General features: G+C 46.4%; 1 protein-coding gene across 1 annotated transcript; it reads left to right on the top strand.

Annotated features, from left to right (window-relative positions):
• The first annotated feature begins 1,060 nt into the window (after positions 1 to 1,060).
• On the top strand, positions 1,061 to 23,971 carry CLDN1 (claudin 1). The gene is made up of 4 exons (XM_048864982.2): positions 1,061 to 1,518; positions 15,464 to 15,628; positions 16,242 to 16,326; positions 21,571 to 23,971. The coding sequence occupies exons 1-4, from the start codon at positions 1,296 to 1,298 to the stop codon at positions 21,731 to 21,733; spliced, it is 636 nt and encodes a 211-aa protein (XP_048720939.1). The 5' UTR covers positions 1,061 to 1,295; the 3' UTR covers positions 21,734 to 23,971.
• Positions 23,972 to 25,454: the final 1,483 nt, after the last annotated feature.

Here is a 25,454-nt window from a genome sequence, read left to right on the forward strand (position 1 = left end):
CCCAATGCGGCCCACAGAATTTCAAGGCAATCTGAACAACCACTTAGAACCGTCAAGCTTACGAAAGCTGGATCTGCCCACTGTACATTCTTTATTAAATGCAAGTCCAAAGCTCAGAATCCAAAGATTTTTGTTCTGGGAAGCACATGTGTGTTGATGATTGATGGGTGCTGGCTGGCCTGGCTGGATGCCTTTTTGGAATACGTATCTTTTATTTTTATTCTCACGCCAGATTGTTTCCAAATACAACTCAGATGCAGTGCCCACCTCCAGTTCCTCCCTACTTCATTGCATGGCAGTGGGGGGACGGGGAGAGGCTGAGGCATAGGCAGGCAAAGTGACTGACCCAAGGCTGCTCAGGGAGTCAGTGTTGGGACTAGAACTCAGCCCTTTTTGGCTCCTAAGTTCACTCTTCTAGCCCCTGCTGCCTCAGTCTAGCCTGCATTTGTGGGGCCCTCAGGAGATTCTGATACTTTTAGTGCCTAATGCAAACATAGTCATATGTTGAGTTTTTCTGCCTGTATATCCTTGATCTCTAGAACGTGGATCACAATGCCAGCCCCAGAGTGGTGTGCCTTTATTGACGAATGCCGACAAAGCGCTTTGAGAGCCTCATATGGAAGGTGCGCTAGCAGCAGCCAGTATCACTGTGAGATTATTTAGATGTTTCATTGCTTTGGTCGGCATTAGTCATCCTCTCAGCCACCGTTGTTGCTGTGTTCTAAAACCACAGGTGTGCAGCGAACAAGGTGGAGTGTGAAACAATAGTATCTATCATCCACACTCTGCACCCACTGGTTCATGAGCTGTATCAATACACGCGCATTAAACAAGCTGATTAAACAGGGGAGCAAGGTGCTGGAGAAAATCACCTGTTTTCCCACTGAAATAAGTCATAAAAGTCGCATGTTCACACGACAGGAGGGGAAACCACGCCTGAATTCTTAATAATTCCAGAGGAATCAGAAGTTTCTCCTGCGAGCTGGGAAGTCAGGTGAAACCACTAGGGGGCGACGCGAAGACTGTACTTTAAATTGCGATCCAGACATGCTCTGCCCTTCATTCAGGTGCTTTCTCAGCCAGCACCACTGATGCCTCTTGCTCCTGGATTATAAAAGAACTGAAGGAACGGAAAGGCTGTTTGTAGGTTATTCACATTGCTGTTACTCTTACTAAGTGGGAAGCAGGCAGATCAATTGCAGCATTCGGGGTCCTGGGCAGCTCAGTTTAATATCCAGGGACCCTTTGGAGACTTTGAAAGCTATCTGCAAGCAATAGCCTTGTTTGGCGCAGAGATGGCCAGCGGAGGTCTGCAGCTGCTGGGATTCGTGCTTGCTTCCATAGGCTGGATCGGCATCATCATCAGCGCAGCCCTGCCCCAGTGGAAAATGTCCTCTTATGCTGGGGACAACATTGTGACAGCTCAAGCTATCTATGAGGGACTCTGGATGTCCTGTGTCATGCAGAGCACAGGGCAGATGCAGTGCAAGGTGTATGACTCCCTGCTCAAACTGGAGGGTAAGTAGCAACTGGAGGGTTGTGAACTGCACTGTTCTTATACCGTTGGTTCTATGTTTTCACTCTGGCCAGGGGAAGCGTTGCCAGGAAACACAAACACTTCTTGTATTTTGTTTTCATTGTGGTAGATAAGATTGAGCTGGTGCCACTGAAGGTGCAGATAGGTCTTTCCCGACACAATTGTATGTCTCAATGGGTCTGATTCTCTTCTCACATGATAGTAACTACAGAGTTGCTTCAGTCAGATTCACAGTGTTACTCCAGATAAGGCCTGGTCTACATGCAAAAGGTTTTTTTTTTCAGTAGAACTAGTTTTTTTCAGCATAAGCTGCCTTCAGTCCATGCATGTGCGTTCTTTTTTCAATTTACCTGGTGTCTGCTGCTTTAACTAATCTATTTTGGAAGACAGGGGGAAGTGAAGGGAGAATCTGCCACCATGATTCGCTGCCTTTTCCTACTTGGATTTTAATTTTTCATAGTTTGGGTTAGTTGCCAGAAGATCAATGTGTAAAAGAAACAATTTTTTTTCATAAATATCTAATATGAATCTGTAAAGAGTTCAGGATTGCTGTAAAGAGTTCCTTCCTCTTATGAGTAATCCGAGTTTTGGTTTGATTCTGAGGGGCAAAATAGCCCATTTCCTGCAGATTCTACAGGACACCTTGGTTGCTACTGTGGCTTTGAGCAGTTCCTTTGGAGTCTAAGCAATCGCATAGCTCAGGAGAGAGGGCTGGTAGAACTTGGTCTGTGTCCCGGACTTTGACAAAGGAGTCAGAAACAGGAGGTGGAAAAGCAATAATTAATGAATGAGCTCAGTGAGTGAAACATGCCAAGAACAGAGAGATCAGCGCTTTGGAAAACAACTGCTTCATACCGAAAAATTCAGCAAGACGGAATTAGTGATGAGCCAAGGTGGGGGAGGAAGGAATTCGAAGCTCTGGAGGAATCTGCTCAAGTTTTACTGTTGTTTATAGTGTTCTTCATGTAGGGAGTTTCCTATTTATAGCAATCTAGGAAAAGGAGCTTTAAAAACTCCCTACATCAATTGAATGCTATCAATTCTCTAAGCAGCTAAGATAACGTGCGAGGAGACACACTAAAGGCTGATTTCAGAGTAGCAGCCGTGTTAGTCTGTGTTCACAAAAAGAAAAGGAGTATTTGTGGCACCTTAGAGACTAACCAATTTATTTGAGCATAAGCTTTCGTGAGCTACAGCTCACTTCATCGGATGCATGGAAGGCTGAATCCCTCAGAGCTGTAAATCTGGAGCAGCCCCATTACACTGGATTTACACCTGCATGGCTGAAAATCAGAATCTGACTCTAAAGTTCTTCTAACCATGAACAGAACATTCTGTGTCAGTTACAAATTTCTCTCCATAAACAGCCTGAGTTTATGTGATGGCAGAGAGGGGTGTGATCCCCTGGGAATGTTCAGAGGAAAACAGTTTCTTAATCCTTTCAGATGCAATCACTTGTGGTCACATCCTTGTGTCTGTCCTTACCCCTCCATTGGGGCCTGAGTCAGCAGAGTGCTGAGCCCCCCCTGGGAAGCACTGAGCACCCTCCATTCTCAATGAAGTTAGGGCTAGGCTGGAGCTTTGTCAGTTTCACTACCCCAGAGTGCTGTAGCTAGATCCATCTAAATGTTCAGTGTAGACCACAGCTCTCTTGATGAAATACAGGCTGATCCAGGGTCCCTCTTTTCAGGAAAAACTCCCACTGACTAAAGGCTTGTCTGTGCTACAGGGGCTACAGACCCATAGCTACGGCCCCAAAGCTGTGACACACTGAAACCACGCAGTACAGATGCAGCCTACACTAATGGAAAGGGTTTTTCCATCAAGAAAAGGAGGACTTGTGGCACCTTAGAGACTAACAAGTTGCATCCGATGAAGTGAGCTGTAGCTCACGAAAGCTCATGCTCAAATAAATTGGTTAGTCTCTAAGGTGCCACAAGTCCTCCTTTTCTTTTTGCGAAGACAGACTAACACGGCTGCTACTCTGAAACCGGTTTTTCCATCAGTATCGGAACACTAGCTCCCCGAACAAGGCCAGCTCCATCAACGGGAACATTCCTCTGGTGACATAGCTGCGTCTACACCGGGAGTTAGCTGCTCTGACCCAGGGCAGGGTTTTTCACACCCCTGACTGACATAGCTAGGTTTTAACTCTAACTTTTTAAGTGTAGACAAGCCTGCGAAGACTGTAGCAATGGAAAGGGTTTTTCTTTCACTAAAGGAGCTCTGTCTCCCTGAGTGGCTGTAGCCAGGTGGATGGAAGTATCTTCCATCAGCCTAGCCGCATCTACCCCAGGGCTTAGGTCTGCATAGCTACGGCCCATAGGGGTGTGGATTTTTCATACCCCTGAGTGACTATAGCTGGGTCGAACTAAATTTGTAGCATAAACAAGATCTTACCCTGAGTTCTACCTCCCTAAGGCCTGAGGGCTGGAGAGAGATTTGTCTGGAAAAGAGGGTGAAATCCTGCAGCCCCACCCCTTTGATTAGCTGGAGGTGAGTGGATCTGTTTATATAATCTGCTGACAAATGGCCTCGTGTTGTTTTGCTAACAGGTGATACTTTCCAACCTTTGCCCCTTTATGCACAATGTTTCCAGCCTAAACTTTTCACAGGGGAGGGGGGAAACTGCAGTAATTTGAGCACTTCTGTCTGTTCCCACAACTCAACATCAGCTACAGAAATTACCAGAGCTGCTGCACACACTTCTGTGAATTGGGGACAAAACTTAGTCGAGTCATTAGTCCGATGTGATTCTTATTCTTTGTACAGAAAACATTCTTTTAGGACCATATCCTGCTCCCGATGAAGTCAATAGAAAATCTCCAGTTGCGAGCAAGATCAAAAACAACGAGGGGTCCTTATGGCACCTTAAAGACTAACACATTTATTTGGGCATAAGTTTTCGTGGGCTTGAACCCACTTCATCAGATGCATGAAGTGGAGAAAAGTAGGGAGATATAAACATACAGAACATGACAAGATGGGAGTTGTCTTATTAAGTGGAGGTCAGCGCTAGCGAGGCCAATTCAGTTAGGGTGGACGTGGCCCATTCCCAACAGTTGACAAGAAGGGGGTGAATATCAACAGAGGGAAAATTACTTTTTGTCATGCTAACGAGGCCAGTTCAATCAGGGTGGACATGGCCCATTTCCAACAGTTGACAAGAACATCTTCTCGCCCAAATAAACAGGTGCCACAAGGACTCCTTGTTGATTTTGCTGATTCAGACTCACACGGCTGCCCCGCGGAAACCGGGCAAAATCAGGCCATTGGACTGTGTGAGCAGAGCTTATTTTCTTCCACAGCAGGGGCTCTCACCCTTTTTCTTTCTGAGCCCCCCTGCCCCATGTGACACAGTAACTCGTTTTCTGTATAGAAAAGCCAGGACCGGCTTTAGGGGGCAGCAAGCAAGGCAGTTGCCTGGGGCCCTGTGTCGCAGGGGCCCCCACAAAGCTACATTGCTCAGGCTTTGGCTTCCGCCCTGGGTGGCGGGGCACAGGACCCCAGGCTTCAACCCCATGCGGTGGGGCTTCAGCTTTCTACTCTGGGCCCCAGCAAGTCTAATGCTGGCCCTCCTTGGTGGTCCCCCTGAAACCTGCTTGCAGCCCCCCAGGGGGCTCCGGACCCCTGGTTGAGAACCTCTATTCTACAGCACCAATGCAACCCCTGGTGCTTAAAATATAATCCACGATGCTCTCCTTATGAGCGAGTACCCGTTCCTTTGGACACTTAGCTATCATGACCCCGATCCTACAAAACAAGTACATAGGTGTGTGATTTTACACCCATGATTAGCCCCATGAGATGCTTCTTCACTAGCTAGCTCTAAACTGGAGTTAGCTCCAAGGAGGTAAGATCCTAATGAAGCCCAGAGTAGTTGGTAGTTTCCCCAGGAGTTAGCAGGCCAACCCACAGACTAGGGGAGAGCCTAGGGTTTACCCTGACCGGCTCACTTGTGATAACAAGTCTTCACTAGGATTTTACCCTGGGTCTATCTAGACTGCAGTCAGAGATGTGCCTGCCATACGTATACACACACCGGAGCTAGCTTTAATGAGTCGTAGATTCCAAGGCCAGAAGGGACCATTGTGATCTGACCTCCTGCATAGCACAGGTCAGAGACCTGCCCAAAGCTTCGTTCTCGCTAGCTTGATCAACAATAGCAGCAAAGACAACGCGGGCAGCAGCAAGGGCTGGATAACCCTGCTTGGGGACCCTGAGTAGTTGCTCCCGGGGCTTGCCCATGCTGCCGCGCCTTCGCTGCTAGATCGGCTGTATAGTTTATGGTCACCTCTGATTGCAGCGTAGCTAACCGGCCTTAAGGACACACCTTTCCTAAGGAAGCCAAGGCTGTTGAATTCAAGGGGCCTATTTCCTCGCATAAAGCCATGCGCCTATAGAAGGGCCTGGAAGGTCAGGGCCTGTGGTTGCCTTGCTCCCTTGCTGTCATTTGCCTTAAAAGCTGAAGAAGGAAAAATAAATTCCTAAGGACTAGCCTAATGGCCTCCTGTAATCCCGAAAGACACAAGGCGGGTGAGGTAATATCTTCGACTGGACCAACTCCACCAACAGAAGTCGGTCCAATCACAGATATTACCTCACCTGCCTTGTCTCGCTCGTACCCTGTGACCAACATGGTTACAGCAACTCCTTTATACTGACCCCTTTACCCCCCACGCATTGAAAACCATGGAAAGGCTCCCAATGACGTCAGTGGCTTTGGATCCGGCCCTGTAGGGCTCCTTACATTCCTTTCCAGCTGTGATTAACCCTGTGAAACACCATAATAACAATGCCGGCTTGTCATCTCGGCCAGGAGCCCGCATGCAGTTTTCCACAGAGACTCTGTAAAGGGATCGTTAGAAATGCTAGTGCAGGTTTATTGGACTCAGTCAGTCACCACCTCGCTCCCCGGGTGCTGCCATTGGACACTCAGGCTTGCAATGACCCCCCCTAATTACTGGTATCGACCGTCCGTTGTGAACTCAGCTTTCCTCTGCCCTGAGACCTCACTCCCCACCCCACACCATACGGTGCATATTGTACAGTCGTTTACTGCTGTGCATCGTGGGTAAATGTGCTGTCAGTCTGATGGGCAAGTGGGTGCAGGACACTATTCTAGCTCTAAATGGCTCCCCTGGGTGTGGGGCAGTGGAGAATCGGGGAGCGGCTACACACCAACCTTGGGCTGGTGTCACCAAAATCCGTTTTCAAATCAATGTTTGGTTTGGTTTGGTTTGTGCATAGATGAGGCCTCCGACCCTTTATATTTAGCTCCCTGGGGACAGGGGAGGCTAGTGGGGTTTGGGGATTTTACAGACTCCTGGAAAGATTAGATTTCCCTGAAAGAACTAGCTTGGATTTACCCCATCGATTTTGCAGGAGGATTTAATTTAGAGTACACGCATCGCCTGACTAATGACTCCTTACAAGCTGAGTAACAACCACAGGATCCGGCCCAGTTATTTGTAACTAACTGATGATTACTGCTCTGCAAACAATGGTTCTTCTGTGACAGTGGGGGATGCTGATGCTTTGCAGTGCCAGGGCCCAGAGCTGAGCCCTCAGTGTCATTCGATCACATGATAAACCTATAATGGGTGGCCCTACAGGCCATACGGCAGGGAAACTCCTCTTGCCCCCCAGAGTCCTTGACATCATTGGGATTTTCTCCTGAATGAGGAGAGCAGGATCTAGCCATAAGGTCCTTTCACCTGTTCGGTGCATGCTGGACTCTGCTGGAGAAGGAAGAGCGCACTTTCTACCCTCCCCGCACATACAGGCCAGCCTGTGGCTGAAGATAAGCTTGGCAATGAGGCAGGGTCCATTGAACATTGCTGGGCAGCCTCTGAGCTGTTCCAACCCGTACCCGCCATGGGTCGCCGTGCCCGGCTCCCAGTGAGATAGGCAGTGCTCCTCTGCTGCCAAGATGGCACTCTAGAAGTCAAGGGCCGGAGCCGCCTCCAGCCTGTGGCAGTTTTATTCTCAAGTAGTCCCATTGCCTTCGGCGGAGTGAGCCCTGCTCTGCACGTGGGTCAGAGCTGGGAGAATCAGCCCAGAGCATCCATGAAGTGGGACACCTGGCACAGTCACCTGCCAGTTCTCGGCCGCACCTACGCACTCTCTCGCTCTCTCAAAGCAGAGCTCCTCCTCCGGGGTCTTGTCGGGACTGTTCCCGTCCAAGCCATCCATCACCCCCTGTGGGGTGTTGCCGCTGGGAAAGGCACTGCACTTCAGGCAAGTGGAGACTCGGCGGCTGCTTAATTGCTGAAGCCGGGTGGATTCCCCGCCCCATCCCAGAAAATAAACAAGGGCTTGCATGCTTTCCGGGCCCAGCAACGTTATTCCCGTGTAAACCCCCCCCTTCCTGCATCCCCAGCATCCTCGCTGAGGCTGTTCCCTGGTGGAGCGGGGGGGAGTTTTCACTGTCAGGTCACAAGTGCCGCACCATGATACTTGACTGGGGGAGCTGCAGGACTGATCCTAGGACTAGTAGCAGAAGCAGCCGGGTTCTAATCCTAGCGCTAACACCAGCGTGCTGGATGGAGTTAGACAAGTCACCCACCTCTCTGCTATCTTTAGCTATGGAATAAGCAGGTGCAGCTCAATGGGATTTGTGCTTTCCTGTGGTTAGGGCTTAATTTGCCCCGGTGTGTCTCATTTCCCCCCTCTGTAAAATGGGGATAGCGTGGCTGCTGTGGGGACTGGTTAATGTTTGCACATTGCATTGAGGAGATGAAGAGCCAGACGGAATCCCACTGAGACCACCTGTGGGCGGTGCGGCTGCAGCAGAGCGGGCTGAAATCTCTGTCACATAGTATTGGCACAGCAGAACCTGCCATAGGAACCGTCTCCTACGTGGCCGTAGAGGTTACATGCTCAGTGTTCTTAAGCCTGCAGGTGGGGAACAGTTTCCAGGTTTTATGGAGAAAATGTCTCTCCTGAATCGCCACCAAGCCAGGTGAGAGTTTGGCCTCAGAACAGGGCGGCGTGGATGGGCTGGTTCAGGAGGGAGGCTTTCTCTCTGATGCTGTCACTGAGGGATTACAGCGGGCATTCCTACCTTCTCCCCTGCTTCAGGGCAGGCACAGTATAAAGCTGATCACTGTCCTTATCTCTGTCTGTATTGAACACACCTTGTGGAATTGCCAGCCTTCACCTTTCAGTCGCTAACTAGCCCCCAGCCCAGAGGATCTCCTCACCCTTTTCTAGGGTGCTTTTAATAGCACAATGTCAAATTTAGGAATGGACTTTTCAGAGGTTGGAGGGGCGGCTGGCTCCGGCCGGGTAAGAGGCTTGCCTAGCCTTTCGCTTCCAGCTCACTCACTCAGTTTTGGCCCAGATCAGTGTGAGCAGACGTCGCTCACGCGTCGGACATTTCTTCATCTGGTGATCTTTGTGGTTGCTAGTGGACAGGTGTCTGCATCACATCGCTTCTCGGCCTTTTGGCTGAGATAAAGTGTAGTCTCAACAAAAATCACCATCATTAATCATTCCTTTTCAGCAAGCAGAGTCCAAAACTATATGTGCCCTGGATATTTAAGTACCTCATCATTACTAGAGGTGGTATTCTTCTGACTGGAGTTGTTAGGTTATGCACCCACATCCGGTGGGGCAGCCTGGGTAAAGCTTCCACTGCTACCACCAAAAGTTTGTGGGATCTGAGACAGAATTTCATTGGCCTGAGTTGCCAGTCTGGATCCTTTATCAAAGACCCTTTTGATCGGAGTTCAGCACCCATCCCTTTTACCTGGGTGAATCATTTTTTAGTGTTTTGCCGTACGTTAGATGTTTATTCAGCATAAGACAAAATCCCTCTCATTTTTTAACCTGCTTGCCTCTGAGGATCCTCCCTGTAGACTGATCTTGACACAAAGAGAGGCTTTTGTCTAATCTTAAAACTGGGGGGTTGTTTTTCCTAAGCATCCCTTGAAAGGCAATAATGAAAGGAAAGGAGAAAGTTCATCATCACCAGCATGGGTACAATGGCACAACAGCAAGGCAGGTAAGACGGGCCTCGCTGAGTGAATCATTCTTGAAGGTTTGGCATTGGTGGGTAGCTCTGACTTCTGTCGAACCCCAGTAGGAAGTGAACACTCCTGACTGAGCTGTTTGGAGTAGCTTGAGTAACATGTTTCCCATACTTCATGGGCTGTTTGTGACTCGTGAGTAGTTACTGTTCTCATAAGAATAGGGAGCAGTGTAGCACTTATCAGTTTCACCTGCATTCTGCCATCCCTGGACTGCATAAGCCTTGTAGGGCCTGGTAGCAGGAAACTGACCAGTTATTGTCAGAAAACTATTCTAGCTAAAAATATGCAGACACGTCAGCTGATCAGCAACCCATCAAGGATTGGAGCTGGTTGTGTGGAAAACCAGCACAAGATAAATGTGTGTGCGCACACACAGAGCCGCGAAAGGGAATATGCTTTAAAAGTGCAGGGATTACAAAACGAGCACCAGTCACTTCCCTAACATAGCTTTTATTTAACATGAGGCATTAACAAAATCCAGGCTGAAATGTGAAGGTCTAAAAGAAATAGTAAGAGTAAGAGTAAGTAGCAAGTAGTAAGAGTAAGAGTAAGAAAGGCTTACTCCAGTGAAGCCTTTCTGCTGTCACACCACTTCATATGATTATTTCTCTGCCAGCCACTGATAGCCATGGAAAAATCTTATCTAGGCCGTCGATGAAATTGTGCATCGTGTAGTTCATATGTCCAAATCTATGGCCACAGACAAAATCAAATTCCCTGCAGCAGAGAGTTGGCATATTTTGTAAAGGATGTTGCTTTTCACATTTTAAATTCAGCAAGAGCACCTCTAGCATTTGCACGAAGTTACAATATTTTAAAGGTAATCCTTTCCAGCAGTAGTCTTAAGACCCAGTCCAATACTTACTTATTATCTCCCATCACTAGGAAATGTTTGCAGAGCTGGTTCGTTATTACTAAACGGCAACAAAAGCCCTTCACTTCTGAGTAAACAATGGATAGTAGAGACCAAATCCTGGTGCCATCTGATGGCTGTGGTTTGGTATCAGTCCAGTTCTTGGTGGACAGCTGGGTAAGGTCAATGTTTTCAAACAAGGGTGCCTGTGGTTAGGCTCCTTAATCCTTAGTTGGGCTCTTAAGTAAAAGTGGCCTGTTTTTCCCAGCTTTTGAGCAGCTGCACCTCCATTGACTTCAGAGGAACTATTTGCATGAGCAAGGGATTGAGAAACAATCCCTTATTTCTCTAGTAAACAGAACATGTGTCCTAGAAGACCAGTCATCACGGACTGTCACTGGCCTCTGTTCTCTAACCTCTCAAGTGTGTGCAGATTTAGATAATCCTGTATTGAGCCGTCACCTTGGTTATAGGGTAGCTACACACCCGTGTGGTAATTAACCACTATCCATGTACTCTGCAAAAGGGAGGAAGGCACAATCACAGAGAGTGACAGGTAGAGAGACAGAACCAGAAGCATGTATTAAGGAGGGGTTTGAATGACAATGGGTGTCATCACAGTCAGACCACATCTCTTTCAGCTGTTACTGCTGCCCTGGTTATTCCCTCCCACTGAGCAGCTGGGTTTGAATTCTATCCCCCCCACCACATGGGTCGTTGTACTTTTTTTTTTTCAAATGAAATCTCATTTTGTTGTTTTCTGCCCATGCTTCTAAGCTCGCCAAGCAACTCCTTCTAATTTAGTATCATCTGGGAGCTTCCCTGGTAATACTACTCCCTCTTCCAGATTGGGAAGACGTTAAACAAGGCTAGATATAATACTGATCCATCTGGTACTCAACCAGTTAACTCCCCCCAATATCATCTATTGCTGTATATTGTTGCCCTTTGCAATATCCAAGGCAATTTCGGAATTTTTTTTTTCAAAATTTGGGGAGATTCAGCTAAACTACAAATAAATGCAATCTATACGAATAGGCCGTGCTACCCAACGGGCCCATGTGAGTAAATACTTTGCAGATCCAGAGATGCTAGATAATTGCCCAGGTTCTCCACAAGGAAGATGGTCCACACGGACTCAATTTTGAACCTCAGCTAAGATTAGCAGATTTTGCAGAGAAGGAGACGGGGAACAAACAGTTTAACCATTTCAAGTCACTGGAGCAAAATGAAACAAACAGAGTGTGTCCCTGAGAAATTCTCCATGGAAAGAACTGGAGATAATGGCTTGAAGGTCTTTCTTTGTGGTTAAGATTTTGCCCATTGCTGGGGGGAACACGCGTTGAAATAGAGGGGAAAGCCCTTTCCTTGGGCACATGGTGGAACGCCATGAAATAACCTCAGGACACTTTGGCAGGAGGGATCTGAGGGGAGGAGAGCAGACCCCTACAGTATTGGTATTCACAGGCAAACACAAACATAGGAACGAAAAACCTCAACCCACCTCCATGTTCTCGCTCTTTCACGCACACCCTTCGTTAAGACAGAGCTAAAATTGTAAATGCTGTTCAGAACAAAATAACAATAAAGCTAAGAAATAGCAAGTTTTTAGTTCAAAAGTCCTAAATGCTGAAAAGTCAAACACATGAACCTTAACTCTGACCCTTACCAGCAGCTTTTCCTATGGAGCTCTATAAGATTCACGGGCAAGTGTCATTATCAAATGTGATCTTTAGGTAGAGACCAGGTAAAAGCACTCTGCTCCTTCCTCATTTATCAGATAATTGATGACCAACAGAAAACTCTTTGGGTCCGTTCAGCCAGACAATCCTGAACCTAGTCCCAGCAGCCACCTCCTTTACTAAATGCCTTGATCCTCTTTTCCCCCAGCTATGGCAGCTGTGTGGTCTAGGGGAATGAACCGCTGACTAGGTATCACGTGCCCTTGACATCTAACTCCATGTTCTGTTACTGATTTATTGTGGGGCTTTGGAAAATCTTGTGATTTCTCTGGTTCCCCATCTGTGAAGTTTGGAGGGTGATCCTGGTTTACCAATTCTGCAGGGATCTCATGAGGATAATCAGCTAAGGTTTGCAGAAGTAAATGCTGTAACTGTGATTAGTACTAAAATTACCTTCAGTGTCTTCTAAAGTCATTTTAGCTCCTCTCTGTCAAATACCTCACCCTGTAACTTATTTCCTATATTTATTACCCCTTGTGTCAAGTAACTGGGCTTTTACTCCTAGTTGTCCAATATTTAGATTACGTCCCGCAGTTCTGAACCTCTTGCAAAACGCTTTCATTGCTTTCAAAACCTCTCTCCCTTTAGGGTCATCTCTTTCACAATCAGAATGAGCCTAAATTATGCACAATAGACCTGACATGTTGTATGTGACATATGGTCACAGCACATCTGACAAACAGCCTTTCCTCACATACAAAGAAAATCACAGTTTATACACTCAGCTATTGGCCATTGCAAAGCTGCTGACATGTTGCAAAATTTAGCATGAAACATGTGTGGGGTCTTGTATACTATTGCGGAATGAGTATCCTAATGCAAGCTGATGTTTGTGTCAGTCTTTTTAAGCTATATTCTATTGACAAATATTAGTTTAAAAATGATTCAACATAACTTGACAAATACAAAAAAGTGACCAATAGCAACAGTGTTACAAAATATTCTTTTGGTTTGAAATCACCCATGCTTGATCACTGAGCCAGATGATGAATTTTTCTGCTTGTTTAATAGCATAATAATATACATTTAAAGCCTGATTCTGATTTCCCTTACACCCGTGAACTTCCATTGATGTCATTGGAGTCACCCTAGATTTACACTGCTGTAAGCAAGAGGAGACTTGCATCCTTAGCTTGCAAGCCATGACCAATGGTGACACAAAGGAAACTCAATGAAAAACATCTGTATTGCTTTGATGGGCAATTTCCCTTTTAAGGAAAGGCAGGGAAACACAAGCCAGCCAAGTCCTACCACTCTGAAAGTGAAAATCCCCTAAGAGACCAGAGATTTATTTTCTTGTGCACGGTGTGTCGGTTCCCACTGATCTGGATCTGTTTGTTTTTTCATTGCATGGCACAACCTACTCCTACACCATTAAGAAGTTGAACATTTACACAGAGTCTGGTCCTGACTTGCCTTAAGATATTGATGCCTTTCTGTCCTCATGCAACAATACTGAACCCTTGTTGCCGATGGGCTAGTCAGGGCCAACTCTCCCTGGCTTTTAAGGAAGGAATCTTCCAAAGACTCTATAAAAAGACAAAGGGAAAGACCTAGAATGGCTGGGAAAGGGATCGGTGTAATGATGATTAAAGAGCAGCTGGAATTTGAAAATAAATGGTGTCAAAATAGCACCTTCTTCCTCAATAGATCTGCTCCTGGTGTCTCTTTAACTGCTCCAGGTACAGGCTAAGGGTTTCCTGATGGGAAACTCCATCAGCCAGATTTGGACACTTACCCTGCAGGGGCTATGATTGGCTAGGAAAGAATCCTCCTGCTGCAGGAGCAGCATGAAGCTATGGAGGATTTGGTTATTACAGTGAAGAGCATGGTTTAAGAATCTACATAGAATAGATGTGAGTTTGCTGCCATCCTGGTCAATGCCATAGTTTGAGCCAGGGACCTCCAGAGCTAAGAGCATGAGTCCCTACAGCTGAGATGAAGAGCCAGGCTCTACAGCTGGGTGTGTAACAGACTCATAACCTCTGTAGATCTGGCACAGGTGGAAATGTTTCACGTACTGACCAGTGAGTTATAGAAAGGCCCTATTCTGGTCCCTTCTGACAAATGTCAGCATAGCAGGTAGCCTTTATTCAGCTCCTAAGCATTAGATCTCATTATGCTTTGAGCCATCCACTCGCCGAAATCTCTTTCCCACATAAGTACTTGTAGGCCATGATCAAGTCACCTCTTATCCTTCTCTTGGATAAACCAAATAGATTGAGCTGCAGACATCTCACAGTCAGGCAGGTTTCCCAGATCTCAAACCATTCTTCTAGATCTTTTCTGAACACTTCCCGATTTTTCAGCATCTTTTTCTGAGTGTAGACGCCATAACTGGACACAGCATTCCAATAATGGTCCCACAAATGCTGAATACAGAAGTAATATCTCCTCACTGCTCCTACTTGATATTCCCCTGCTTATGCATCAAAACCTCTTATTTGGCCTCTTAGCTACAGAACCATACAGCCCATGAACAGCCCATGTTCATTTAGTTCCCTACCCTTACGTTCTGCTCTGGGTCATGGTAGCATTCCCCATCTTGTGTGACCTCTATTCTTTGTTCCTAGACCTTGCACTTGGCTGTATTAAAATGTATGTTGTTCAGATGAGCCCACCTTACCACGTGATACAGATGGGTTGGTACAACTGACCTGTCCCTATCATTATTTACCATTCCACCAATTTTTATGTCATCTTTATATTTAACAGAAATGACTTTATATTTTTGGTCCATGTTAGAATTCATACTCCTGCCCCTCAGTGCGCGCGGCTGCACCATAGAGACAAGCTCTGAGACACTTAAATTAGAGGTCTGACTTTCAAAAGTGCTGAACACTAAAGAGTTCCCACTGCTTGCAGTTATGCATGTGTTTAAAGGTTTTGCCAGATCGGAGCCTAAAACCGAACTCATTTCCTTTGATAACTAGCAAATGTATTCTTTTGTAATTGGAATTAAAATGGTTAGGGAACAAAAGTTGTTGAAGATCAAATCCTGCAAGGAGCTGAGCTCTCTGAACTGTCAATTGACTTCAGAAGAAATTTTGTGTGTCCACCGCTTTATAGGATCGAGTTGATGCATGACAGTTCTTCATAGAGTTTAAGGCCAGAAAGTAGTACCTAACAGAGGCCACAGAACTTCACCATTACCTCTATATTAAGCCCAATAACTTGTGTTTCAACGTGTGCCTTGGGTCCTTTTGTGTTTCAATGTGTGCCTTGGGTTCTTTCCAACACACTGATAACCTCATGGTAACTCTAACCCAACACAACGCTATCTTTGTCCTTGCAGGCAGTCTGCAGGCTACCCGGGCACTGATGGTGGCTGGCATACTCCTGGGACTCATTGCCATATTTGTTGCTGTGACTGGCATGAAATGCATGAAATGCATGGAGGATGATGAGGTGAAGAAGATGCGGATGGCTGTCTTTGGGGGCGTGATCTTCCTTATTGCAGGTTGGTAACATTTCAAAGACCAAACACACCTATCGGTGTGTATTTCTGGATAGGATTTATTTTGCAATCGGGTATTTTGGGTGAGAGGAGAGTATAATGTGCTTTTACCGGTTAGTTGTGCTGGAACATCTGGAAATAATTGTTGCCTTCACGTATTAACCCTTTGGAAACTGCAGACACACGTTGCATGTCCTAGGGCCAGTCATTCATTTGGTTGGCCTTTTCCAAAATTTCCATTGTTCAAAGGATTACACTAACTAGCTGGGCTGGCCCCATTCTCTAGTGTCCTGGCATGCTGTGCCATGGGTTGAAAAGTCCCAAGAGTGCTGAGATGCCAGGTTTTTGCCACCAAAGGGACCAGATGGCAGCTGTCCCCGGTGCAAGGGTGCTGAATTAACCAGAGTGGGGTCCATGGCACCGGCCCCTCACCCATATCTCCCATCCAGTGCCGCCCTGTGGCTTCAAGTAACAATTTGGCTTTGAGTTGTGGGTGCTCAGGACCTCTCAGGATTGCAGTTCCTCAATGTACTAATCTTTGCTGTGACCATGTCATCTCTTTGGAGGCTTCCCTATTAACTAACCAGCCATTTAATTGTCTGAATTTCACTGGCAGGTTTTGCCGTCTTGGTGGCCACATCGTGGTACGGACATCGAGTGGCTCAGGACTTCTACAACCCTTTCACCCCCGTCAACACCAGGTAACAGTCAGTCTTGCATAATGACACTGTACCATAAGGCAAATGAGCATTGCAGTGCAGGGCCTGACCCATCTCAGTCAATGGGAATTTTGCCATTGATTTCAGCGGGAGCAAGAGTGGGCTATCATGATTACTGGTGCCCTGCCAGGGTTTGCTTGAAGGAGTTTCCCAGCCCTTGTGAGACTTGGGTGATTGTCCTATGACTCGTGTTAGAAGGGTTAAATCTGACTAATGCAACCGGAGCCGTGTGACTGGATCCTGACGCCCATGCAGATCCTGTCGCAAGAGCAAGGCCTAGAGCAGCATGTTGACATCAGCCGTAATTTCTGTGACTCTCATAAAAGGTCGTGGGGCCCAGCTGCCCACAGCCCTGCACTTTGACATCTGTGCAAAGTGAGGGCAAAATGCTACCCAACTGGAATGGTAGCGCTGTTCACTCGCTCTGCACAGCTATCCATGCCAACACATGGTTCAATGGTGAACCAAGCCCTTGGTCTCTCTCACTCCAACCAGCCTTCTACTGAGTAAGCCTCCTCTGTGAATGTTTAGGTATTTGGCTCCGTCCAGGCCCCGTGTAGTGGTGTACAGCTTTTTAAGTTGTTTGAAACCATGGTTTCTCCTCTCCTGCTGTACCACAAACCCCTTTTGCATGCCGGGACCCTCCTCTCACCTAGCTGGGATCTAGCCGCAACCCATTTAGCAGCATGGGAAGGCCAGGCATGAGCCCCATATGTGAACAAATAGTGAAACAGCATTAAATGATTGTAAGCATTTTTTTTTTTTTTTTTTGTAAAGTGAGTATTGATTTCATAGAATCATAGAATCATAGAATATCAGGGTTGGAAGGGACCTCAGGAGGTCATCTAGTCCAATCCCCTGCTCAAAGCAGGACCGATCCCCGACTAAATCATACCAGCCAGGGCTTTGTCAAGCCTGACCTTAAAAACTTCTGGGGAAGGAGATTCCACCACTTCTCTAAGTAACGCATTCCAGTGTTTCACCACCCTCATAATGAAAAAGTTTTTCCTAATATCCAACCTAAACCTCCCCCACTGCAACTTGAGACCATTACTCCTTGTTCTGTCATCTGCTACCACTAAGAACAGTCTAGAGCCATCCTCTTTGGAACCCCCTTTCAGGTAGTTGAAAGCAGCTATCAAATCCCCCCTCATTCTTCTCTTCCGCAAACTAAATAATCCCAGTTCCCTCAGCCTCTCCTCATAAGTCATGTGTTCCAGTCCCCTAATCATTTTTGTTGCCCTCCGCTGGACTCTTTCCAATTTTTCCACATCCTTCTTGTAGTGTGGGGTCCAAAATTGGACACAGGACTCCAGATGAGTCCTCAGCAATGTCGAATAGAGGGGAACAATCACGTCCCTCGATCTGCTGGCAATGCCCCTACTTATACATCCCAAAATGCCATTGGCCTTCTTGGCAACAAGGGCACACTGTTGACTCATATCCAACTTCTCGTCCACTGTAACCCCTAGGTCCTTTTCTGCAGAAGTGCTGCCGAGCCATTCGGTCCCTAGTCTGTAGCGGTGCATTGGATTCTTCCGTCCTAAGTGCAGGACTCTGCACTTGTCCTTGTTGAGCCTCATCAGATTTCTTTTGGCCCAATCCTCCAATTTGTCTAGGTCCCTCTGTATCCTATCCCTGCCCTCCAGCATATCTACCACTCCTCCCAGTTTAGTGTCATCTGCAAACTTGCTGAGGGTGAAATCCACACCATCCTCCAGATCATTTACGAAGATATTGAACAAAACCGGCCCCAAGACCGACCCTTGGGGCACTCCACTTGACACCGGCTGCCAACTAGACATGGAGCCATTGATCACTACCCGTTGAGCCCGACAATCTAGCCAGCTTTCTATCCACCTTATAGTCCATTCATCCAGCCCATACTTCTTTAACTTGCTGGAAAGAATACTGTGGGAGACCGTGTCAAAAGCTTTGCTAAGGTCAAGGAACAACACTTTCCTCATAATTTTTAATATCAATTTTTTAATTTTAAATTTAAAACAACTTTTAATGTCGATTAAAATGGTGTGTCCCTTGACGTTAAGCTAAAATTATAGGGTTTTACAATTTTTGCCATGAAAGAAATATATTCAGTGTGGCTCTTACATGGGGCTCTTTGGCTATAGACCTCCAAGTGCTTTATGAAGCAGAGCCAGTATCATTACCTCATTGTACATATGGGGAAACTGAGGCAAAGAACAGTGACATGCCCACGGTTGCACAGCAGGTGAGGGGCAGAGCCAGAACTAGCTTCGCGACTTCTAGCACAGTAGGCTAGAAACGTCAGAACAATGAGTCTCGAGAACGACTCTTTCAGTATTCCAACAATGCCACACAGAAGCTTTTCGCCTTTGATGTGCACTTCTGTGATGCTTATAACCTCGCTGCTGCCAATTATTTCTAACAAGCGTCCATAGGTTTTGCAAACTGATGTTTTAAGCTACTTTGCTGTACACCGTATTTTCTGGGCATAGAGAAGGTGATCTGGATTCTTCTAATCTGTTTTGCTGTGCCAAACAAATGTCCAAAACTGAGTGATGAACCAGAGAGGCAAGATTGGTAATTTGTAGTTAACAGTGAAACGTAACTCATTCACAAAGTCTTTTGTGATAAATTGCACTTTGAAATCATATGATGGGGTCAATTTTATGTCTATATTTTCACCACAAAACCCCGTCTCCACGCCAGCGATTTTACTTTGTTCACTCTATTTTGAACTGGTTAGCATTTGAAAAAAGAGAGTCAGATACAGATTTTACCATTGTGCCATATACACCCCTGGTGTAAAGAGTGCCCTGTTAGTGGCATCACAGGGATTGCATGGGTAAGAGCGAAGGAAGAATTTAAGTTGGTGTCATTACACTGTCTTCTTTACTTTTATCTTTTGGTTAAGCCTTGCAGAATTGGACTGTATGCCATTCCTGGGAGTTAACTGTGACAAGTAATTATTATTATTTGTATTATTGTAGTGCCTAGACGCCCTAGTCATGGGCTAGGACTCTACTGTACTGGGTGCAGTACAAACATAATTAATGCTTGTAATTCAGAGGGAGCAGTGCCCAGTGTTTAGAACACAGGCCAGTGAAATAAGGGTCTGGCGTTCCATTCCTAACTCCATCACTGTGTTTGCTGTGTGATCTGGAGCAGTGCTTTGATCCTCTTTCTGTGCCCCAGTTTGTCTATCTGTAAAATGTGAGAAATAACCCAATGTAGCTGTGAAGCTGAAAAAATGAATGTTTGGGAAACACTTTGAGATCCTCAAATGAAAGGCACTAACAAAGAGCAACATACACATGGTACCAACGATAAGCCAGTCTATAAACATATTTCAGAGTAGCAGCTGTGTTTGTCTGTATTCGCAAAAAGAAAAGGAGGACTTGTGGCACCTTAGAGACTAACCAATTTATCTGAGCATAAGCTTTCGTGAGCTACAGCTCACTTCATCGGATGCATTCAGTGGAAAATACAGTGAGGAGATTTATATACACAGACCATGAAAAAATGGGTGTTTATCATACACACTGTAAGGAGAGTGATCACTTAAGATGAGCTATTACCAGCAGGAGAGTGGGGTGGGGGGAGAGAAAACCTTTTGAAGTGATAATCAAGGTGGGTCATTTCCAGCACATTTCCAGGAGTTAACAAGAACGTCTGAGGAAGGGGCGGGGGGGGGGGTGGGGGGTGGGAGGTGGGAGGGAATGAATAAACAAGGGGAAATAGTTTTACTTTGTATAATGACTCAACCACTCCCAGTCTCTATTCAAGCCTAAGTTAATTGTATCCAATTTGCAAATTAATTCCAATTCAGCAGTCTCTCATTGGAGTCTGTTTTCAAAGTTTTTTTGTTGAAGAATAGTCACTTTTAGATCAGAAATCAAGTGACCAGAGAGATTGAAGTGTTCTCCGACTGGTTTATGAACGTTATAATTCTTGACATCTGATTTGTGTCCATGCAGATGTGCCACAAGTACTCCTTTTCTTTTTATAAACATATTGCTTTTATTTGGGGCGGGGGGGGGGGGTCACTAACCCTTCCCATACCGATGGCATCTTTGTTTCCAGAAGAGTCGGTAAGAGCTAGTTAGAAAATTTTCAACAACAACAAAAAAATCCATGAAAAAGAGAAACAAAATGTGTCATGATTCCTTCCCCTTCCCCCCGTCATTTTCCAACCAGCTTTAGAATTAATGTAACTCAAAGGGGAGAAATCAGAGGGAGGCTAAATAAACAACACCCCCTGGACCCTAACAAAGTAAATCAAATATTGGGCATAGATAAATTACGGGATGGTTTGGGGTGATATAAAGATTTATTATCACCTGTTTGGAAGACCTAATATCTCATCTCTTATTTAAGAAATTGCTACATTATAATGGTCCCAAACGCGAGGGTATTTCCATTGTAAACAGAACTGTTTTGAGCCATTACTATGAAACACCCTCGTACTTTGTCCATAAAATGTGGTTCTGCTACTTATGGCTCCTAGGTTTTGTTGCTGACCTGCACCTGCTTTGTTCTTTCATTTATTTGATTATACTTAAACTCCAGCTTAGCACATGACATTAAGTAACCCCTACCTGCTCTACAGTACTTTAAATAGAACACAGCCTCATGAACATTTCTACCTGAATTGCCATTGGGTAGCAAAAGGGCATCCCTTGAATATCGAAGGTGGATGACAGTTTGAGCTCTGATGTATGAAATCACTGGAGTGTGACTTTCACAGACATTCTAGTCATGGGGGAAAACCCATAAACCCAGTGGGGACCTAGGTACTCAAAATTAGTTCACAGAGCTGCCAACTCTCATGGTTTCAAGTCTCCTGATAGTTGGTGTTTTTCTTAAAGCCCAAGCTCCTGGAGGCATGTGATTAGGTGAGAATCTTGGCTTTCACTTTCTTTATAAAAAGAGTAAGTTTCTAGCCCTTGTGGGAGAAAAGAAAAGCTTGAAACTGTGACCCAGATGTGACCAACAGGCTCAGAAACCAGAAGGCAAGGAAAAGGAGCTCAACGTGTTTTCTATTTTTAAATTGCATGATTTTTTAGCCAATCTCGTGATTTTGGGGAGCCTGACTCCATATTTTTAGGACTGGCAATGTTGCTCTACTGAACAAGCATTATGCTGCATGTTGGTTGGCTCTCTGGCCAGAGTTTGTTGGGGGTCTTTTTTGCCTTTGACCCTAGGATTTTTTTATATTTATTACTATTTACTATTTCTCCCCAGATTTGAATTCGGACAGGCCCTCTTCATTGGCTGGGCAGCAGCTTCTCTCACCATTTTGGGAGGCGCCTTCCTCTGCTGCTCCTGTCCACGAAGAGAAATTTCCTACCCACCAACCCGCGCCTACCCAAAGAGTGCCCCCTCAGCAGGAAAGGATTATGTATAATCGAGACGGGGAGGAGCTACCTGTGTCGGCGACAAAGTTCATTAAAGAGAGGATGCGGAGACCAGATCGGAGCGGAGTTCGGACCTTCTGCATACTGCCTTCCTTTTATTACAGCAAATGTGTATATTTTTATAATCCTCTTCATTACTGGACATGAATCTTCCTTTCTCTCCCATCCCAAAGAGGAAGACTAGCTTTGTTCGTAGATAGTCTCATTGGAAAGGTGCAGCCTCCAATCTTGTGTTAATCTTGATCCTGCAGCTCACTGGGAGAAAAAGGGAAAGTGATACTTTTTTCAGACAAATATTTGTGCTTTATATAAAAAAACCCCAATTAGATGGTAACAATTCAGCCCCTTTATCCCATTAAGCTGGAGTCCAGTGTGGTGTGTATATTTTTTTCTATACAAAGTGATAGAAAAAGTAGTGTTAGAAGAAATCTCCCGACCGAGGGAAAAGACCTGACCGACAGTACCTGTTCTAAGAGGGTCGCATAAGATCTTATGGTTTTGCTATGGCTTCCTATTTTATCCCTCATTCTTCTATGTACAGATCAGCACACCAAAGACTGGAGAATCACAAAAATTAGCAAACCCCAAAGGTGTGCTGCAGATTTTTTCCTGATTGTATTTACCCTCAATCTGACTTTGCTCAGTGTTACCCTTTACTCTTCCCCCTTACTACTACACACAAACAGCTGTGTGCATGCACACACATACACACACACACAGGCCAGTGGACACCACCTTAAACAATTCCTCTACTCCTTGAAGTTTGCTCCTTTCAAATATGAGTGACCAGATATTACATCCAATCCACCACCCACATCCTTCGTCATCTCTGAGCTGAGTTGTACATTCTTTCCTCAGAATCCATCTCCTTGGCCTTTTTGTCATTTTCTTCTCTCAATTTCCCTGTCCCCAAACTGTCAGTTCTGGGAGTGAGGTGGCAAGAACTATTCACTGTATTCCAGGTACGTTCTCTCCAGTCTTGCACGGAGGGATTAGCACCTTGTCAATCTACGGCGTGATGCCTCTGCAGATGCAGCACACAATGGTACTGATTTGTGTTTCAGTACCACCCTGCAAACGCCAGTCCAAGCTGCTGTCCTCTATCACCTGTAGTCTTCTTTCAGCATGGCTGCTTTCTGAGTAGTCTGCTTTCTGGTTCCTTCAGTTTAATTGTCTGCCAACTATTCCCCAGATGGATTAACTTGCAAATTTCTAGGTTGGTTAATTCATTTTTAAAGCCTTGCTCTTACTCCTAACCTCTCTGGATTGCTTTCTGATACTTCTCTGGCCTCGCTGCTGTTTGCAACTCTCCCTGACTTAGCATCCCCCCTGTCAATGAATTAGCATGTGGTTTGCCTCTTCTTCCAAGTCATTCATAAATATGTCGAACCAAACTGAGCCCAGGGCCAGTGCCTGAGAGATTCCCCTCGGATAACTCACACAGACATACACCTTGCTCAGGACACTGCCATTTTCACCCTGGATTGTTTTCCTCTAGACGGATCCAGCCCATATTCCAAGTCCCAAAGTTTTGAATCCAAGATCACCAAAGAGAGATCCAGAAGCCTGATGTCCAGGCAGTGATTGCAAGCAGGCATATCTGAGGAAAGCAACTCATGGGAAAAGCTTCATGCACCTTCTCTGAAGCAGTTGGTGAGACACAATACTGGACTAGGTGGACCTGCTCTGATCCAGCCTGGCAATTCCCATGTTCCCAAAAGGGCCAAGGCAGTTCAGTCTGAAACACAAACTCAGTCTGAAAGGAAAGAAGCCGGTAGCTTCTATATACAGGGCTAATCATTTGGCATATATTCAGAGGCAGTCAAATTGCTTGACATTCTGGTGTGAATAGGGGCAGCCCTGGGGTTGAAATATGTAAGAAGTATTGGTGGGTTATTTGATTGTTGCAAGCTAGGGTTGATCTGACAGCCACCTGTCCTCCAAGGAACACAGCAATAGTACAGCCCATTGGTCAGCTCCAGGTTTAAGTCAGTGCTGGGCCCAGTCCTGCAGCCCTCCCACACCTACAGCTTCCAGACTTGTCGCGTGACTGCCTGAGAAGTCCCTGGTTTGACAAGTCAGCAGCCCAGGCTGGATCTGTCAGCAGCAGAGCGCAGTTCTTACATATTCAGGTCTGACCCAGAGCAGGGGGAACAGACTTTTTCCATGGGGGACTTGTATAAAGTGTTAAACAATGTTTTCAATAAATGGATTTTTTTTAAAGAAAATCCAATTGCACCATTCATTTTTTACCACAGAGCAATAACCACGGGGCGGGGGATGGAAGAGAGAAAGAAGCGGAGATCAGGCCCATGGGATTCAGGCTGACTGAATAAGACCTGTTGTACTACAATGCGTCACTGAGTGGCTGAGGCCCGTTGAATGAGTCGGGCAGATGGAGAGTGCAAAGGACTCTCTTCCCACCGGTGTGGTCTTCTTGGGTATGTCTACACTGCATACTAAGTGTGGGCTTTGGCTCAGGTTTGAACTCCAGCCCCCTTTCCAGCCACACACAAATCAGTCTGACTCAAGTCAGGAAGCTCTTAGCACCTGGGTCCTAGGACCCTGGTCAGGGGTTGGTCAGAGCCCAAGTCCTGCTGTGACTCACGTACAAACCCCGTCATTTTGCAGTGTGGGTGTGCGTCAAGCCAGAGAGTATGTGGAGTGCAGTACGGATGTGTTAGACAGCTGTGAGATCCAGGTCCAGCTGTTGTTAGCCCAGTGGGGATGCTCGAACACGGGCTTGGAAACACCAAGTCCAGAAGCCCAGGTCCCAGAGACCTAGGTTTAGAATGCTGTGTAGACAGACCCTATAAAGGCCAGGTGCAAATGCAATCAGAAGGGCACAATGGCTGCTCTGGCCTTAATGCCCTGAGGGCACAGTGTGCCCCAGAAAGGGCAGGAAGGGTTGGAGAGAAAGTGGTTCGATGCACATGAGCACACAGGGCATAACCAGCAGGAATGGGGAAGGGAAGGGGCATGGCACTGGGCACAGCGCTCCTGCCGTTAGGGGAGCCTGTGGGTCTGCTCCGCATCGTAGGGCTACCAGAAGAGACGGGAGCAGTGCGAGCTCTCTGCCTTAGAGGTACAACTGAACCCAGAGGAGTTAGAGACCATCCTCCTTTCTAATGGCCTGCCACCTGCTTTCCTACCATTACCTGAGCGATGGGCAGGCCAGAGGGCAGCTCCCTCCGAAGCATCTTGCACTGGCCACTGTTGCACCAAGCCAGCCAGATGGTTGATCCCGTCGATTATTATGTACTTGGCTTATGGGATTGCCTCAAGGCCAGGGCCCCACGGCGCGAGGTGCTGGGCAGCTGCAGTAGTGCGAGGGCCTCTCTGATTAGCACCATGCTGGGAGTATTTCCTCTTGCCTCTAGTTTGGGAGCTGGGTGGTTGGGCTCTCACATCTCGGGAGTCTTTTGACTCCACACCCCTTGCTGGGCTTTTATTGGGTTCATCTGCTTCTTCTGTAAGACTCAGTCTCTGGTGTTATGATCTCTGGGGCGAGAAAGTCCGTCCATGGCCGAGACTGCAGGGATGGAAAATGGCTGCAGCCTTCTCTCATCCCGGGACTCATCAGGCTCCGCGTTCCCTTGGAGCCCCAGCTTTCCGCCTGCTGTGTCAGACTCCCCCACAGAGGCAGCAACGTTAACCCTTTCTGCTCCCGCTCGAGGCCAGAGCAGGCACCCTGGCTGCATCACCTGCTCT

This window comes from Caretta caretta, chromosome 9, assembly GCF_965140235.1.
Source record: "Caretta caretta isolate rCarCar2 chromosome 9, rCarCar1.hap1, whole genome shotgun sequence".
NCBI classification, from domain to species: Eukaryota; Metazoa; Chordata; order Testudines; family Cheloniidae; genus Caretta; species Caretta caretta.

What these genes read in the sequence shown, in the direction of transcription:
- CLDN1 (XM_048864982.2), top strand. Translation starts at nt 1,296, where the DNA reads ATGGCCAGCGGAGGTCTGCAGCTGCTGGGATTCGTGCTTGCTTCCATA. An exon ending in CTCCCTGCTCAAACTGGAGG is followed by an intron (nt 1,519 to 15,463) that starts GTAAGTAGCAAC and finishes TTGTCCTTGCAG; the next exon opens with GCAGTCTGCAGGCTACCCGG. An exon ending in CGTGATCTTCCTTATTGCAG is followed by an intron (nt 15,629 to 16,241) that starts GTTGGTAACATT and finishes TTTCACTGGCAG; the next exon opens with GTTTTGCCGTCTTGGTGGCC.